The sequence below is a fragment of the Mytilus trossulus genome, chromosome 14, assembly GCF_036588685.1.
Source record: "Mytilus trossulus isolate FHL-02 chromosome 14, PNRI_Mtr1.1.1.hap1, whole genome shotgun sequence".
Taxonomy (NCBI): Eukaryota; Metazoa; Mollusca; class Bivalvia; order Mytilida; family Mytilidae; genus Mytilus; species Mytilus trossulus.
In genome coordinates this window covers 64,525,363-64,541,987 of record NC_086386.1, presented here as the reverse complement: position 1 = coordinate 64,541,987, position 16,625 = coordinate 64,525,363, and the positions used below count along the sequence as shown (strand labels likewise).

Here is a 16,625-nt window from a genome sequence, read left to right as displayed (position 1 = left end):
CATATTGTGTCTCAGTGTAAACTATTATTTGTCTGTCTGTATTTTTATTTTTTAGTCATGGCGTTGCACGGTCAGCTTCTTCTATTAAGATTCAGACTAAAGAAACTGTATCGAATCTAAATCTTCAGTTTTCATAATCAAAATAAAAAGATTAATTAGTAATTTTATAATCTTTCTCAGGCTTAGATTGAGAACTTTTGAAAAACCTTTTCTATGAATTTTAACTCTGATATTTAAAGAGAGTTCTTTTAAAGAGAACACAATCCAGTTTATTTTTCTATTACGTTATCATAGCAGTGTTGACAGAGCCTTTTACTTCTTGGTAGAAGCTAAAGTGTTCGAGATTGTATTATTTTCGTTAACGTTTTCCAGATTTTATTGCAGTAAAATTACAATTACACACAACCTAATATTTTGAGAATTCTTCAGTCATTCAGTCCCAGTAAAAATTCTTAAATTCCTATTTTTAAAAGTGGCCATTATAAATGAAAATATATTTGAAATTAAGTAACAGAAAGATTATATAGCTTGTTTTCTTATTTCAAAATGACTTAGTTAATTTTAACTCTATACCATTACTAGCTCCTGACGGTGCTCCCAAATGGAGGACTTTGAAAACAAAACGTATAAAAAAGTTACAATTCATTCACCCGTTTCTCTCCCTGCAACTTAAAGCGAACGGCATGTGAAAAGGACACTAAAAATATTTGACTATGGCAGTAAATTTAGAAGACCCTACACACAGTAGAAATGTACTTATGATATTTGTAATCTAAACTTTTTCATAGTTTCCATCCTAAAGTAATTAGAAATCATGTCTAAACAAGAAATCAAACGTGTTCTGATCAACACTGACAACAGGTCAATCTTAAAATGACTTGTGACGTTGTGTGTAGCACTGTAGTGCTTGTTGGATCTTCCTGAACATGCACTAAATATTCCCCGAATGGACATTAAGAAACATTCACTCGATAATATTAACCTGGTTTGCCGCACAGGAACGTGGGGACAGGACCATATTTATTTTTCTTTCCATCTTTATTTTCAAAATTATTTTCCCCCTTTTATTTCAATTATTGTTATGTTATTCTGAGTAACACCAATCCTTGTCCTTACACAAATATACAAGAAACAACATTGGTGTACTTTTAACTATCAATTGCCAGTTTAGAGTTCATAGCTCTGTCACTGTTGATTTATTTCTATCATTAATTAGCAATATTATATAGGCATGGGCTTTGGCTACATGGAAATAAAATAATAATTGAAAATGCCAGAATGGCAAATTGGGTAAGGAACCGAAGATTTAGGAATGTAACAATAATATTTGTGTCTACCGTTACATTTTCTTGTACATTGAGTTAATGTTACATTGAAAACTGCAATGTACACAATTTATAAAACATAAACCTTCAGATTTCTATAGTTTTGTTGCTTAATTGATATATGTACAAGATAATATTTGTAATAATAATAATACTAATATTATTATTCAACAAATAGAAGATAAGTATTTGAATAGTTTTAAGTATTAATTGTTTAGGTGTTCTGAAGCAAACTCCTACAGTTTAGTAGTGCCAAAGGCAAAAAATATAGCTCAATAGTTCGTTGTTAAGAACTTGGGCTGAGAAAGGTGTTCACTGACTAATTATATGTAATTAACTGCACACGGTCATTATACTTTGAACAATTATAGATGATGTGATACCTATAAACAAATTTTATGCAGTTATACAAACTAAAAAAATTGATACATCAAAGGCAAATAGCTTGCTAACAGTGAAATAAAATTAATACTGTGAACTTCTGAATACATGTATCCTAGCAGGACATAATTTTGTTTCAAAATCTTTAACTTAAAAAAAAGGGATGGTGCAGAATGGAATTGTACAGTACGCAATACAGATGTGCACATTGATGCATCACTGGTTTGTGATGGCTGCTTGGAGTGGTTTCACCAAAACTGTGTCCGACTAAAACATGCTTTAAAAACAAACATACTGGATTTGTAAAAACTGTTATTGTTAATTGTAAAATATTAAAATTGTATCATATGCAATATTGTAAATGGACCATAATTTGCTATTGGGCTCCGTTTCCTATAACTATAGAAAAGTGATAAAATGTGAATTACTGTAAGAAAAGTTGCAACTACATCTAAAGATGCCATTATTTTTATCAACATACAAGTGTATGCTACTCTTCCCTAGAAAAAAAAATAAAATATATATACGAATTTCAAAGATTCTACAACCGTATTTTTGTGTCGTTTCTCGCGTTACTTATTGCTTCCGAAGAGCATAACGCTGACTGATTTATAGATAATCGTCACCGGCAAATTCGTAACTTTTGCTTTCAAATAACAAAGAACATCGACCAATAAGAATAGTGAGAAGAAAATGCAGAGAACTATAAGTATTTATGTAGCAGATGTAAGAACAGTCATGACAGTGGCGTGATCTTTGTGTCCGATTTCGTAACACAATTTTTAGATGATGTAATCTGCTTTGTTGTAATAGAATTCTTAAAAACAATATGCAAACATGAACTCTCGCGAGATGTTCAAACAGGTAAATCCGAGATGATTTACATATTTGTTTTGATCTTCGTAATAATTAAGTAAGAAAATTATGTTGTCGTTATGCGTTACATTTCACACGAAACAGAAGTTCAGTTATTTATTAAAATTGTTTTTGTCCTTAAGTTCTAACCATTTCCGGTTATATGTGAAACACGTGACTAACATGTGATAACGCCATTGCGGCCGGATGTACGAAATACTAGGTCTAAACATTGTTTTTGTTTCCAACGGGATGTAAGCAAACATAATCTGTAGACTTGTTTCGTCTTGTTTAAAAGAGAAAAATACAATTGTCAAAGAGATTGCGCCGGTGGTCTGTTATTTTTCCTATGTGCATAATGTTACATACGATCCTGTGTGAAAATTAATGCCCAATGACTTGACAAAATCGATTTCATATTTGACAGACGTTAGAACACACTTCGTTTCCCGATAATGACGTGAAGAGTCCTTGGAAAAATCAATCGAAATTACGTCTCTTATCATTGTACCAATGCTCGTTGGATTGATTTAACTTCAGCAGTAAATATTACTGGATATTTTAGGTGAATAAATATAATTTAATAACAAATACATGTTAATATACCGTTACAGTTAGAATGTACAAAGTTGGAATCCTGTCACAGTTTTTAATTAATATTTTTTATTCATGTTCTGCAAACACTTATCAGAAACGCAATAAACTTGTCAAAGGAGAAGTAAATTTTTACCATGCATGCCTTGAAAGGAAGTACTTTATTGATTTTAGCCCACTAAAGTAGGTTAAAATGTGGAAACCATGTAGATGGTGTACAGGTCAAAAGTATCACATTGTGCCTATTTTAAAGATTTTAATTCCAAGTTAAAAGTTTTTTTCTTTACTGGATTTAAAGAATGTTACATTGCCAATGATTTGGAATAAATTGTATATAACTGGAATATCAAAACCAAATATAAATACATTTTTGTTGCTTAAACATCAAGATACAACGATTATGGTATCCTGTATCAATGGAGAAAATATGGAAAATTCTGAATAAATTGTACTAATTGTTTTCAAAACAAGCACATATTTAGGAGTTCTATAATACTGTTACATTTAAGATGGATTTTAAGAAAAAGTATACTGTTCAGATTATTTTAAGCAGATTTTGCAATAAAATAAAACTAAAAAAAATGCTTTCGGTTTCTTATGGTTTCCTGTCAGGTTTAAAAAAAACTTGAATATAACATTGAAAATAGATTTTAAATATTAACATGAAGCAAGTAACACAAGTAATCGTGTTTATTTATGCCTTTTGAATTATATTGTGCAAAATAAAGAAAATAAAGATTGGTTTCCTGTTTGGTTTCATGTCACGTAAACGGTGAATCAAAATGTATTAATTTTTTCTCGAAAAACTCAATTGTTCCATTCATACTATTCTAACACCAACACAACCCACAAAATAAAAGTTAAAATTTTAGAACTTATAAAAAAGGATACAAAAAGAAAAAAAAGGCCGAATACCAAATTATGGTCCAAATATGAAATAAAAATGTTCAAGTTTAATCTTAATACATATTACTTATGTTACTAGTATTATCCTACGATGCAGTGCATAAACCCTTTCCTCAATGGAAATTCTTTTTTGCATACTTATACTTGATTCAAAGTCAAAAGGCCTCATTTTGGAGTAAAGGTTCAATGTAACAATAACGCAATGTAACTGTAGAAAAAAACATCATTTTTACATTCTTAATTAAACAGTTCCTTACCCAATCATACGTTCCGGCAATTACTTTCCAATGTAACAATAATTTTCATATTATTGTTTCATTCACATGTAAATGTAGCCATTTCCATGTAACTGTAGCCAGTGGCTATTATATATTTGTAGTAGACAGTAATTCTTATAATTATTGGATATATCACCAAAATAGCTGCTGCCTGCATGATGCCCATGCCTAAATTTAGCCTTAAAATAAGCACATTGACCCATTTTTTTCTGTTGAAAAAAGCAGCTATGGACTAATTCATGAATGTTGTATCAAAATTGTTTTGAAAATATCAAAGGTAACTTCATTTCCACCTGCAAAAATAATTTCCGCAGCTTTTTTGTTAAGCCTTCGACTTTTGTCAAAAATGCAAGACATAGCAATCCTACATTCTGTCTTCATCGTTGTCGGCAGTGTCCATAAATATTCACTCTGTAGTTAAAGTTTTTGAAATTTTAATAACTTTCTTCAACTATCATAGACCTGTACCAAACTTTGACAGAAGCTTGTTTATGATCATAAGATAGTATCCAGCAGAAAAAAAAATTCTCAAAAAAATTTCAGTTTTTCCTTATTTTATTAGCTCACCAGGCCCGAAGGTCCAAGTGAGCGTTTCTCATCACTAGGCGTCCTTCGTCTGTTGTCATTAACTTTACAAAATCTTCTCCTCTGAAACTACTGGGCAAAATTAACCAAACTCGACCACAATCATCATTGGGGTATCTAGTGTAAAAAATGTGTCCGGTGACCTGGCCAACCAGTTGTTGGGTTGCTGCCCCTGAATTGGTAATTTTAAGGAAATTTTGCTGTTTTTGGTTATTATCTTGAATATTATTATAGATAGAGATAAACTGTAAACAGCAATAATATTCAGCAAAGTAAGGTCTACAAATAAGTCAACATGACCAAAATGGTCAGTTGACCCCTTAAGGAGTTCTTGCTCTGTATAGTTTATAATTTTTCATAAATATTTGTTATCTTTTACAAAAATCTTCTCCTCTGAAACTACTGGGTCAAATTTAAACAAGTTTATCCACAATCATTATTATGGTATCTTGTTTGAAAAAAAATGTGTGCGGTAACCCAGTCAACCAATCAAGATGGCCACCATGGCTAAAAATAGAACATAGGGGTAAACTGTAGATTTTGGCTTATTACTCTGAAATCAAAGCATTTAGAGCAAATTGACAAGGGTTGATTTCTTTATCAAGTCAATATCTATCTGCTATGAAATTTTCAGATGAATTGGACAACTGGTTGTTGGGTTGCTGCCCCCTAATTGGTAAATTTTAAAGAAATTTTCGGTTTTTGGTTATCTTGAATACTGTTATAGATAGAGACAAACTGTAAAAAGCAATAATGTTCAGCAAAGTAAGATCTAATAATAAGTCAACATTACCACAATAGTCAGTTGACCCCTTAAAGAGTGATTGCTCTTTACAGTAAATTTTTAACAATTTTCATTTATAATTTTGTAAATTTTTGTAAATTTTTACACAATTTTTGTTAATCTGTATCTAAATGGCTAAATATATATGGATAGAGAAAATTGTAAGTAGCAAGAATATTCAGTAAAAGTAAGATCTACAAACACATCACAATCATCAAAACACAATTTTGTCATGAATCCATCTGCGTCCTTTGTTAAATGTGCACATAGAGCAAGGTGGTTATTATCTTGAATTTTATTATAAATAGAGATAAACTGTAAACAGCAATAATGTACAGCAAAGTAATTCCTAAAAATAAGGAAATAAAACCATAACGGTCAAATGACCCCTTAAGGAGTTATTGCCCTTTCTAGATGTTTTTAACAATTTTCATAAATTTTGTAGATTTTTACAAAATATTTTCCACTGTAACTACTTGGTCAAGTTCATTATAGATAGAGATAATTGTAAGCAGCAAAAATGTTCAGTAAATTAAGATCTTCAAACTCATCACAATCACTGAAACACAATGTTGTCATGAATCCATCTGTGTCCCTTGTTTAATTTACACAAAGACCAAGGTGAGCAACACTCTACTTTATAAATTGACTTAGTTCTTCTGCCAGGAAACATTACATTCACTCTGTGGTTAACAATTGTTATGTGTACAATTAGACTTGTAAAGAAGATTTTATAATTTGTGCACGGTACATGAATCTGGTATCTGTTCTAACAATATTTGAAGTTATCTTCCTTTATAGATATAGGAAGATGTGGTGTGAGTGCCAATGAGACAACTCTCCATCCAAGTAACAATTTAAAAAGTAAACCATTATAGGTTAAAGTACGGCCTTCAACACGGAGCCTTGGCTTACACCGAACAACAAGCTATAAGGGGCCCCAAAATTACTAGTGTAAAACCATTCAAACAGGAAAACCAACGGGCTAATCTATATAAACAAAACGAGAAACATGCATATATTACATAAACAAACGACAACTACTGTACATCAGATTCCTGACTTAGGACAGGTGCAGACATTTGCAGCGGGATTAAACGTTTTAATGGATCCAAACCTTCTCCCTTTTTCTGAAACAATAGCATAACATCACAACATAGAAAAACACACGATTAAATATCAATCGGCAGACTTAACTCAATCAAAAAACGTATGATTACACAATGAACGAATAAATTTGATCTGCGATATCTGAATACAAATGCACAATTAATTAAATATTAGAGACAAACATTCATGACCAACAATTTAAGCTAACAAACAAATTCAAACAAAGCCATGGCAGGACATCACTGAGAAATATTTAACCAATCAAAATTCACTTTAGAAAAAAACCGGTTTTAAAAAAATAATTATAATCTTGAAGTTTATACAAATGGAGTAAGAATAAGTGAAAAATTGAAGATATTACAAATAATCAAAGCTGGTGTACAGACAAGATCCATATAAATAAAAAATAACAAAAAAGCATTATAAACAGTATCACATATAATTGTCCACATATAATTGTAGTTGATAACATTCATAGATTTCCCTTCTAAGACCTGATACAATGCAAATCCCACAGCAAAACAAATGCAAGCTTTAATTTCATCTAGTCAACATTTCAAATTCCACATGCACTTTGATTAATATCTGTCTCAAATAAAAGGGATGATTTTTCATTTCCTATCGTTAATTATCCGTTTTTAGATGGTGACGTTCCCTTGTCACCATCTTAAGGTATTTAAGTATCTCAACTTGTACGAATAGCTCGTGTTTGTAACAATGTTTTAGATTTTAACGAGAGAAATGTATTACTGAAACATTATTACACCAAGGTTTTCGATATCACAAACTAGTCAAAACATTTACTAAATTTTATCATCGGTATAAAGACATCATTCGTAAATATAGCTCAACATGCAGACTTCTAATACGTTCAGGTATTTCACATCCAATTTTTTATGGAAATATTCTTTATAAAGCACAAAGGTGTCAGTATTCACCTCAGAAACTTACAAAACCTTTGAATAGACTTATTAAGAAGGGATATAATTAAGATACTGTTGTCAAGTCATTAAAGATTGCATATTTTGGCGTTAATATTGAGTCACTGATAAGGTCTTTGCATCGGAACTAAACACATTTATTCTAAAAACAGTTATTGGCATGACACGGGTTATGTTCTTCTCATATATGTTATGATGGTATGATACTAAACCCCTAACGGGAAGGATTGTGCCTGATGTTCATATGATGAAATCATAACCTTTCAGTCAGTTTAATTGAAGTCTGGAGCTGGCATGTCAGTTAACTGCTAGTAGTCTGTTGTTATTTATGTATTATTCTCATTTTGTTTATTTTCTTTGGTTACATCTTCTGACATCAGACTCGGACTTCTCTTGAACTGAATTTTAATGTGCATATTGTTATGCATTTACGGTACTTTTCTACATTGGTTAGAGGTATAGGGGGAGGGTTGAGATCTCACAAACATGTTTAACCCAGCTGCATTTTTGCACCTGTCCCAAGTCAGGAGCCTCTGGCCTTTGTTAGTCTTGTATTATTTTATTTTAGTTTCTTGTGTACAATTTGGAAATTAGTATGGCGTTCATTATCACTGGACTAGTATATATTTGTTTAAGGGCCAGCTGAAGGACGCCTCTGGGTGTGGGAATTTCTCGCTACATTGAAGACCTGTTGGTGAACTGCTGTTGTTTTTTATTTGGTCGGGTTGTTGTCTCTTTGACACATTCCCCATTTCCATTTTCAATTTTATTATTTGCTACTATGTAAATTTACATCACACACATATATCATGAATAGATTAGATTAGATTTTATTTTATTTAAAGTGCAACCTGATACAATATACATGAAATTACAATTACATTTCAATACATTAGCAATAGTATACCATATCAGCCAGCCTTTAGAGGCTTATGAAGCACTAACAATATTCATACAAGATTATAAACATACAAAGAATATATATTAACTCGATTATTCATTCTGAGATCTGAGGTTGTTTAAAGTTTTTATAAAAAAAAATCTCTCTTTTTTAGTGTTTGTTCTTTTACATCATTGCATAAGTGGTGGTTTTAATATGTTAATTGTGAAATTCTCATTTAAAATAGATCTGTAATATAAATATGTATAATTTGAAAACATTTTAAGCTGGAATTGCTTCCCTTAAAATCAAGAGCAAAAATAATTTAGATGATGAATTCAATTAAAGTATGCATAAAAAATTTCTGTATGTGTTCAGTACTAGGTGCTGTTTGCACAAATTGTATATATTTCATGTACATAAAATTGAGAATGGAAATGGAGAATGTGTCAAAGAGAAAACAACCCGACCAAATAAAAAACAACAGCAGAAGGTCACCAACAGGTCTTCAATGGAGCGACAAATTCCCGCACCTGGAGGCGTCCTTCAGCTGGCCCCTAAACAAATATATACTAGTTTCAGTGATAATGAACGCCATATTAATTTACATGTACAGATAGTTAATAAAATAAAAAGAATTGTGTATAATAAGATGCAGTTGTTAGCCTTGTTCATGTTCATTTATAAGTTTTTTGTTTTGTGTGGTAATAGATATTTAACATTTCATATGAAATGCAATTTTTGTGAGATGGCATATAATCTATGCATTCTTTATAATGCATTATAATATATATTCATTCACATACCAGTATCTAAATAAATTAATTTTATCACAAAACCATAGGAAATACAGTTCCACAGAAAAAGTTATTTGAGTCAGTAATATCTTTAATTTTTATGTAGGTTATCCAAACATTTGTTTGTAGACTTAGTAAACTATAGGATACTTTTTTTTTTTTTCAGTTGAGAGATTTTTTGTTGTTGTACAATGTGTTAACAGAACAGTGTTTTAACAGTTGTGTCAAACGATTTCACAGTAAAAACTTATCCAGAGGAGAGGTAACTATAATTAAGATAAAATAGTGTTCTTACAATATTTGGTACAATGGTAAAGCTATACCTAATCGTCTCATTTCTGTTTGTCAAGTACGTGTATATATTGTATAATCTTCCTTATAAAAAGTATAAATGATAATTGTGAGCTTTTTTATTCATCCTATGTATTAAAATAGCTCTTTGATTTTAATAAACAAACTAGTTGGGTAAACTTTCTCATAATATTTTAACACCTACTATTTTGCAGTTTTACATTACCAGTTTTTTTTCCATTAGGTATAGTACATTTATATGTATCTATATTATATCTAAAGCTATGAACCCTCGCTTGTCTAAATAAGTTATATAGATATAGGAAGATGTGGTGTGAGTGCCAATGAGACAACAATCCATCCAAATTTCAATTTAAATTAAAGAAAACCTATAGGTCAATGTACGGCCTGTAACATATTATTTACATGGAACTACAGATTGATGTTTCTTTATATTTAGTACAAAGCCATGTTAAGCTACTTATTGTACAATCAAGGGCTGACTGTGTATGACCCAAATGGGTAGTCAAGGTCATAAAACCCATCTTCATCATATGATAAGTTTTCAGGTCTGATGTTTTTTTATTACAGAATGATTGTGCTAACCTGTGTACAGACAGATATGTGTCATTCAATCAGAAGTTAATGATGACATTTGTAGAAAATCAGAATAAAAAGAACAAGGATTTAGAGGAGGCCATGAAATCATCAATGGCACCCACTTTAATGCCACAATCCAGTGGACCACCTTCCAGTGAACCAACATGACTTTCATTGAAGTGTAATTAAAAAACATTTGAATAAATAAAAAAAAAAAGTTGAATAAATTTTATGTCTAAAAATTTTTAATAGAAATTATCTGGTATGTTCTTGAATACCCTAAAGTAACAATCCTGTAATCCCATTCTTATTCCGTGTTTATAACATCACTGAAATGAAAAAAGGGGACATGGCATGATTGCCGATGAGACAACTCTTCACCGCAGATCAAAGGACATAGAAATTAACTACAGGTCACCATATGACTTTTGAGAATAAGCAAAACCAATACCAAAAAGCAAGCTATTAAAGGCCTTGATTGACAATTGAAATAAGAAAACAAACGGCATGATTAAAATAAGGAACAATATAAAGGTACAAACATTTATGATACAGAGCAACAAATGACAACCACTGAATTACAGGCTCCTGACTTGGGACTGGCTAATACAGAATGTCTGATGTTTACTTATTAGGAGCACAATTTCTGGTTTGATTTGTGCGACTCAAACTTAAGTTACCGTATGCAGCCTGTTGGAGACAGCTATTTATTGCCATTGTTTGGCCACTGAGGTGTCTGACTTTCTTCCACTGAGGGTTTTTGATTGCCCTGTAAGTATCATCTCACTTTTAAACCCCCTCTTTAAAAAAGTGGGGATAACTGCTTTACCTCTGTCTGTCCGTCTGCCTGTATTACTGTCCCATGCCCTGATTTAATGTCAGTCATTTTGTCCTATCTTTCTTGGAACTACATTAAAAGGATTTCTGAAATTTCAATTATATAATGAGACTTTTCAATACTATTTCGTTTTCGCCTTGGCATATTTTCAATGATATCGAAGGATTCAGATAAACTCTAATGCCGATTGTTACAATTGCAACTCATTAACAACTCATTCCAAACAGATAAACCGTACTATGTAAAATTAATGTGCTCCGATACTACACGTCTAAGTCTGAGTATAACACATTCAAATGTTGTATAAGATACAAGTTACTTTCCGATTTTGTCATGATCTCCAATTAAACTTCTTTTTGCATGCCGAATCGATGTGCACGCAACTGCGTGTTAGTGTATACGGAGCTACGCTCCTATATAATTTACAAATATATGTCTCTGTTCGTACATAGTCTTACATAGTGTGTAACGGAGCGCTGGATCACTCCACTATGATCAGATCTTCATATAGATTTGAAAACTTTTTAATATTTTGAATTGCACGGACCATTCATGATTACATGTGTATAATGGTTTACTCCTCTCCTGATGTCATTACTAACATTTACACTACATTTCATAGGGTTCAATTGCTAATTCGCAGTTCTAAATGTTGTATCTGAAGTTTTTGTGTTTTACTTCTGTTATACCTGTTATTTTAGGGATGTTGTTTTTAGCATGAAGGTCTTAACTCCTCCATTGGGTTGGTTCCCCATATACAGTCCGCATTTGGAAAAACATATTCAATAGAGTTAAGAAAATGTTGCGAACGAACTGGTGCTCTTGAACTAACATAATGCTTTGAATGGTTAAAACTATTTGCATAATTTACTTTGGGTAGAGATCTGATTAATTACGAATGTAACAATAATTATTGAGGCTACGGTTACATTGCGTTATTGTTACATGAAAAACAGCAATGTACGATGGGACTAGTAATTATTACTAAAAAATAAAAATTGAAGACATTTATTTTATTTTTACAATACATACAATAATTACATCCAATTTCTTTATTTTTTTATTTACAATGACAGTTTCTAGGCGTATTAAATTATAATCCTGGTACCTGCTGGTGGACGTTTCGTCCCCGAGGGTATCACCAGCGCACTAGTTAGCACTTCGGTGTTGACATGAATATCAATAATGTTGGTCATTTTTATAAATTTCCTGTTATAAAACTTTGAATTTTTCGAAAAACTAAGGATTTTCTTATCCCAGGAATAGATTACCTTAGCCGTATTTGGCACAACTTTATTTGGAATTTTGGCAAGGTGACGAGGGTAGTAAAAATATAATTAAAAAAAAGGTAAAAAAAGGGGGGGGGGCAAATGGGAAAAGTGGGAAGCATTCCATGGCCACCCCTCAATTACAAGAGTCAGTGGATTAAGTCACTTAACTAATTGAATACATCTTTATTACGGTTTACTGTAATGACTTTAAACAGTTGAATACATCTTTGTTACGGTTTACTGTAATGACTTTAAACAGTTGAATACATGACTTTAAACAGTTGAATACATCTTTGTTACGGTTTACTGTAATGAATTTAAACAGTTGAATACATCTTTGTTCATGCCGGTTTACTGTAATGACTTTAAACAGTTGAATACATCTTTGTTACGGTTTACTGTAATGACTTTAAACAGTTGAATACATCTTTGTTACGGTTTACTGTAATGACTTTAAACAGTTCCGTTGAAAGTAGTCATTTGTAACTCTCAACCAAATATCACAAAAACTTTTAATGACTCATAATTTCAGCTTTATCTTTTTTATACGACTTTGATGTAGACGGGGTAAGTTATGGTATGTCGTCGAATGACCATCTGTATGTCGTCAACACGCCGTACATTAACTACACCATGCTTTATAAATTTCCCATAAAAAAATTGGCGATTTTTTTAAAATTTCTTTTGGTGTAAACTCCCTCTCGATTTAAAAAAAAAAGATTTAAGATTAAGGGAGAGTGTGTCTACAGTCTTCAAAAATCAATCATATGTTTTTTTTAAAAGTAAATCCAATTGATATTATTACAGAAACTTTCCTTTTGTTATGAGGTAAAAATGTAACAGTACTTCTGTTATGCCCAGATATCATTTTTCCATGAAGCCGCATGCACAGTACCTGCAATACTGGCCATGAATCCCTACTAACACAAAGGTTCCTGGTTCGTTTCCCGTTCGGGATGAAAATTTCAGGAACTCAATTTTCGGCTCTCCCTTGACACCATTTGCGAGTATGGTCTTGAGGAAACGATGATAGTCCGTCGGAAGGGGACGATAAATGGCTGACCCGTGTTAAGAGAGAGCCATATCTCTTGCACGTTTAAGACACCCTTGTAGATTTCGAAAAAGAGTAGGCTAATGCCGCTACAAGGCAGCACTCGCACCCGCAAAGTGGAAAGGGATTAATATAAGTTGTAAAACTTGTTTCCCTATCCACTATAAATAAATATGTTTAAACTAATCCCTGATACATTATTAAAATATGTAGTCATCACTGCAATTTATAAGTGCAAAAAATTATTTACTTTATAATAAGTGAGAGTAGAATAAAATAAAACAAGTTGTAAAAAACGTCAAATACAGGATTTTGTTGTCATATAATTTATCAAGTTGAAGTTATAGCTAATAACTACATGCAGTTTTCTTTCTCTTAACTACTTAACAAAAAATATCCCAAGTTATGTCGAGAAAACCAGTACTAGTATATATTTTAAATTAATTTCAAAAAGAATAGTGATTTATGTATTGGTGACACACACATAGAACGATATTTGAATTGATTTCAAGCTTTTGGCTAATCGTAACGCCTAAGGTTGCCTGGATCTAAAGGTCCCGGCGGGTAAGGTTACAGAATTTTTTTTAATTGAAGTCCAAAGTTTCGATAGGGTTACCCCACCACCTCTAATCTTTAATTCAGCAAAAACAATCCCTTTGGCAAAGTCTAAATTTACCTGGAACCTGCCAAAGACCCAGGTGGGTAAAAAGACGGATTTTTTTTTAATTGAAGCATAAAGTTGGAGTAGAGTGCCCCAATCACCTCCAGACTTTAATTCACAATGAAAGTCCCTACAGCAAAGTTGTGTCCACTCTAGAAACACATGATAGCTATAGGCAATTGCCTAAGGTTGCCTGGACCCAAAGACCCAGGTGGGTAAAGTTACGGATTTAAAAAAAAAATGAAATCCACAGTTGAGGCAAGGTGACTCTACAACCTCCCAACTCTAATTCATAGAAAAGTCCCTACGGCAAAGCTTAGGTCCACGTTAGGTACAATTGATAGGCAGTTGCCTACGGTTGCCTGAACCCAAAGGCTTAGATGTGTAAAGTTACGGAATTTTTTTTTATTGAAGAAAAAGTTGTGGAAGAGTGAGCGACCCAACCACCTCCAAACTTTAATTTATAATATACGCGTCAAAGCTTTTGTCAACACTAGAAACAAACGATAGACTAAGTTGACTGGATCCAAAGACCCAAGTGGGTAAAGTTACGGATTTTTTTTTATGGAGGTCAAATGTTGGGGTAGGGTGGCCCTACCATCCCCCATTCTTTAATTCATAAAAATTTCCCTACGGCTAATCTTTTTTCAACTTTAGATACAAATAATAGGCAATTGCTTAAGGTGGCTTGGATCCACACACCAAGGTGGGAAAGGTTAAGGACTTTTTTTTTATTGACCAGAGTTCTGGTACACCGCTACTTTTGCATAAGTACTATTTCTGTACCAAAATCTGTAGTACTGGAAATGACTGAGACATTGTTAAGTTTTGAATGCATAAAAAATGTAAAGTTCTGACTCTATCAATATGTGTTTTTCACAACTAAAATATAGGATGTACTGTACTGTAACTTACAAACCTACATTGTTATTACTTACGGCGGGGACTTTCTATAATAAGATATAGAAAGTCCCGCAGAGCTTTAAAGCTTTCCCTTAAATTGGTTACAAAATCTTTAAATAATTCTGCTTTAAAATTCATCTTTTCTTCTAGTTATTGAAAATTATCAGAGGTAAGCTTTTTCATGTCCAGTATGCGACTCATACAACCACGATATTATATACAGTTCCATTATGATTGAATTTCAAATAAATAGATTCGTGTTTAATATAATTATGATCTGTGTGGGAAATGTTTAAGATATTTTCACCCCAAAATTAACGCTAAGTACAGACAAACCTGTGCATCTATATAGAAAAGTTTTAAGGCATAGCATGCCCCACATAAATTGAATTCCCGTGAGGGAATATCGCATTGTGTGGTTTACCATCAAACCGAGGACATGTCTTTTGCTTATTTCTGTCACAAAATGGCTATATCATTGACGTTCACCCCTTGATATTTTCATATTGAAACACAATGCACATGATTTAGGTTTCAGAACATGGAGTTATGGTTTCATTTCATGCATAATAAAGCAAAAAATAAAAGCAAAAAACAAGAGAGACTCAAACAACTAAATAGAACTAGAGGCCTTAAAGAGCCTGTGTCGCTCACCTTGGTCTATATGCATATTAAACAAAGGACGCAGATGGATTCATGACAAAATTGTGTTTTGGTGATGTGTTCGTAGATTTTACCTTACTGAACAATCTTACTGCTTAAAAGTATCTCTATCTAAAATGAACTTGGCCCAGGAGTGACAGTGGGAAATATTTTGAAATAACTTACAAAATTTATGAAAATTGTTAAAATATGACTTTAGGGTTAATTGACCACTTTGGTCATGTTGACTTATTCGTAGCTCTTAATTTGCTGTACATTATTGCTGTTTACAGTTTATCCCTATATATAATAATATTCATGATAATAACCAAAAGCTGCAAAATATTACTAGTATGTTCTTAACATTACCTATTCAGGGGCAGCAACTCAACAAGTTGCTTGATTTGTCTGAAAATTTCAGGGCAGATAGATCTTACCTAATGAACAGTTTTATTCATATCAGATTTGCTCTAAATGCTTTGGTTTCAGAGATATGAGCCAAAAACTGCGTTTCAGCCTATGTACTATTTTTAATCATGTCAGCCATCTTGGTTAGCGGGTGGGGTCATCAGACACATTTTTTTTACTAGATACCCTAATGATGATTGTGGTCAAGTTTAGTTAAAGTTGTTTTAGTAATTTCAGAGGATAAGATTTTTGTAAAAGATATAAATTTACAAAATATTGTTAACAATTTACTATAAAGGGCAATAACTTCGTAAGGGGTCAACTGACCATTTTGGTCATGTTGACTTATTTGTAGATCTTACTTTAATGGAAATTATTGCTGTTTACAGTTTGAATGAGTAAGTTCTGTGTTGACTGCTGTATTTTTGACATTTTTACCTTTTATGCCTGTTTGTTTTGTTCACAAATCCTTGTCAATATAATGGAATTTGATTTGACATATGAGTGAGAGGTTTAGCTAGCTA

At 32.2% G+C, this 16,625-nt stretch overlaps 1 protein-coding gene across 1 annotated transcript; it reads left to right on the top strand.

Moving 5' to 3' along the window:
* Window positions 1-630: 630 nt before the first annotated feature.
* On the top strand, window positions 631-10,569 carry LOC134696228 (mitochondrial import inner membrane translocase subunit Tim9-like). The gene is made up of 3 exons (XM_063557904.1): window positions 631-752; window positions 9,603-9,698; window positions 10,319-10,569. The coding sequence occupies exons 1-3, from the start codon at window positions 714-716 to the stop codon at window positions 10,493-10,495; spliced, it is 312 nt and encodes a 103-aa protein (XP_063413974.1). The 5' UTR covers window positions 631-713; the 3' UTR covers window positions 10,496-10,569.
* The last annotated feature ends 6,056 nt before the right edge of the window (window positions 10,570-16,625 follow it).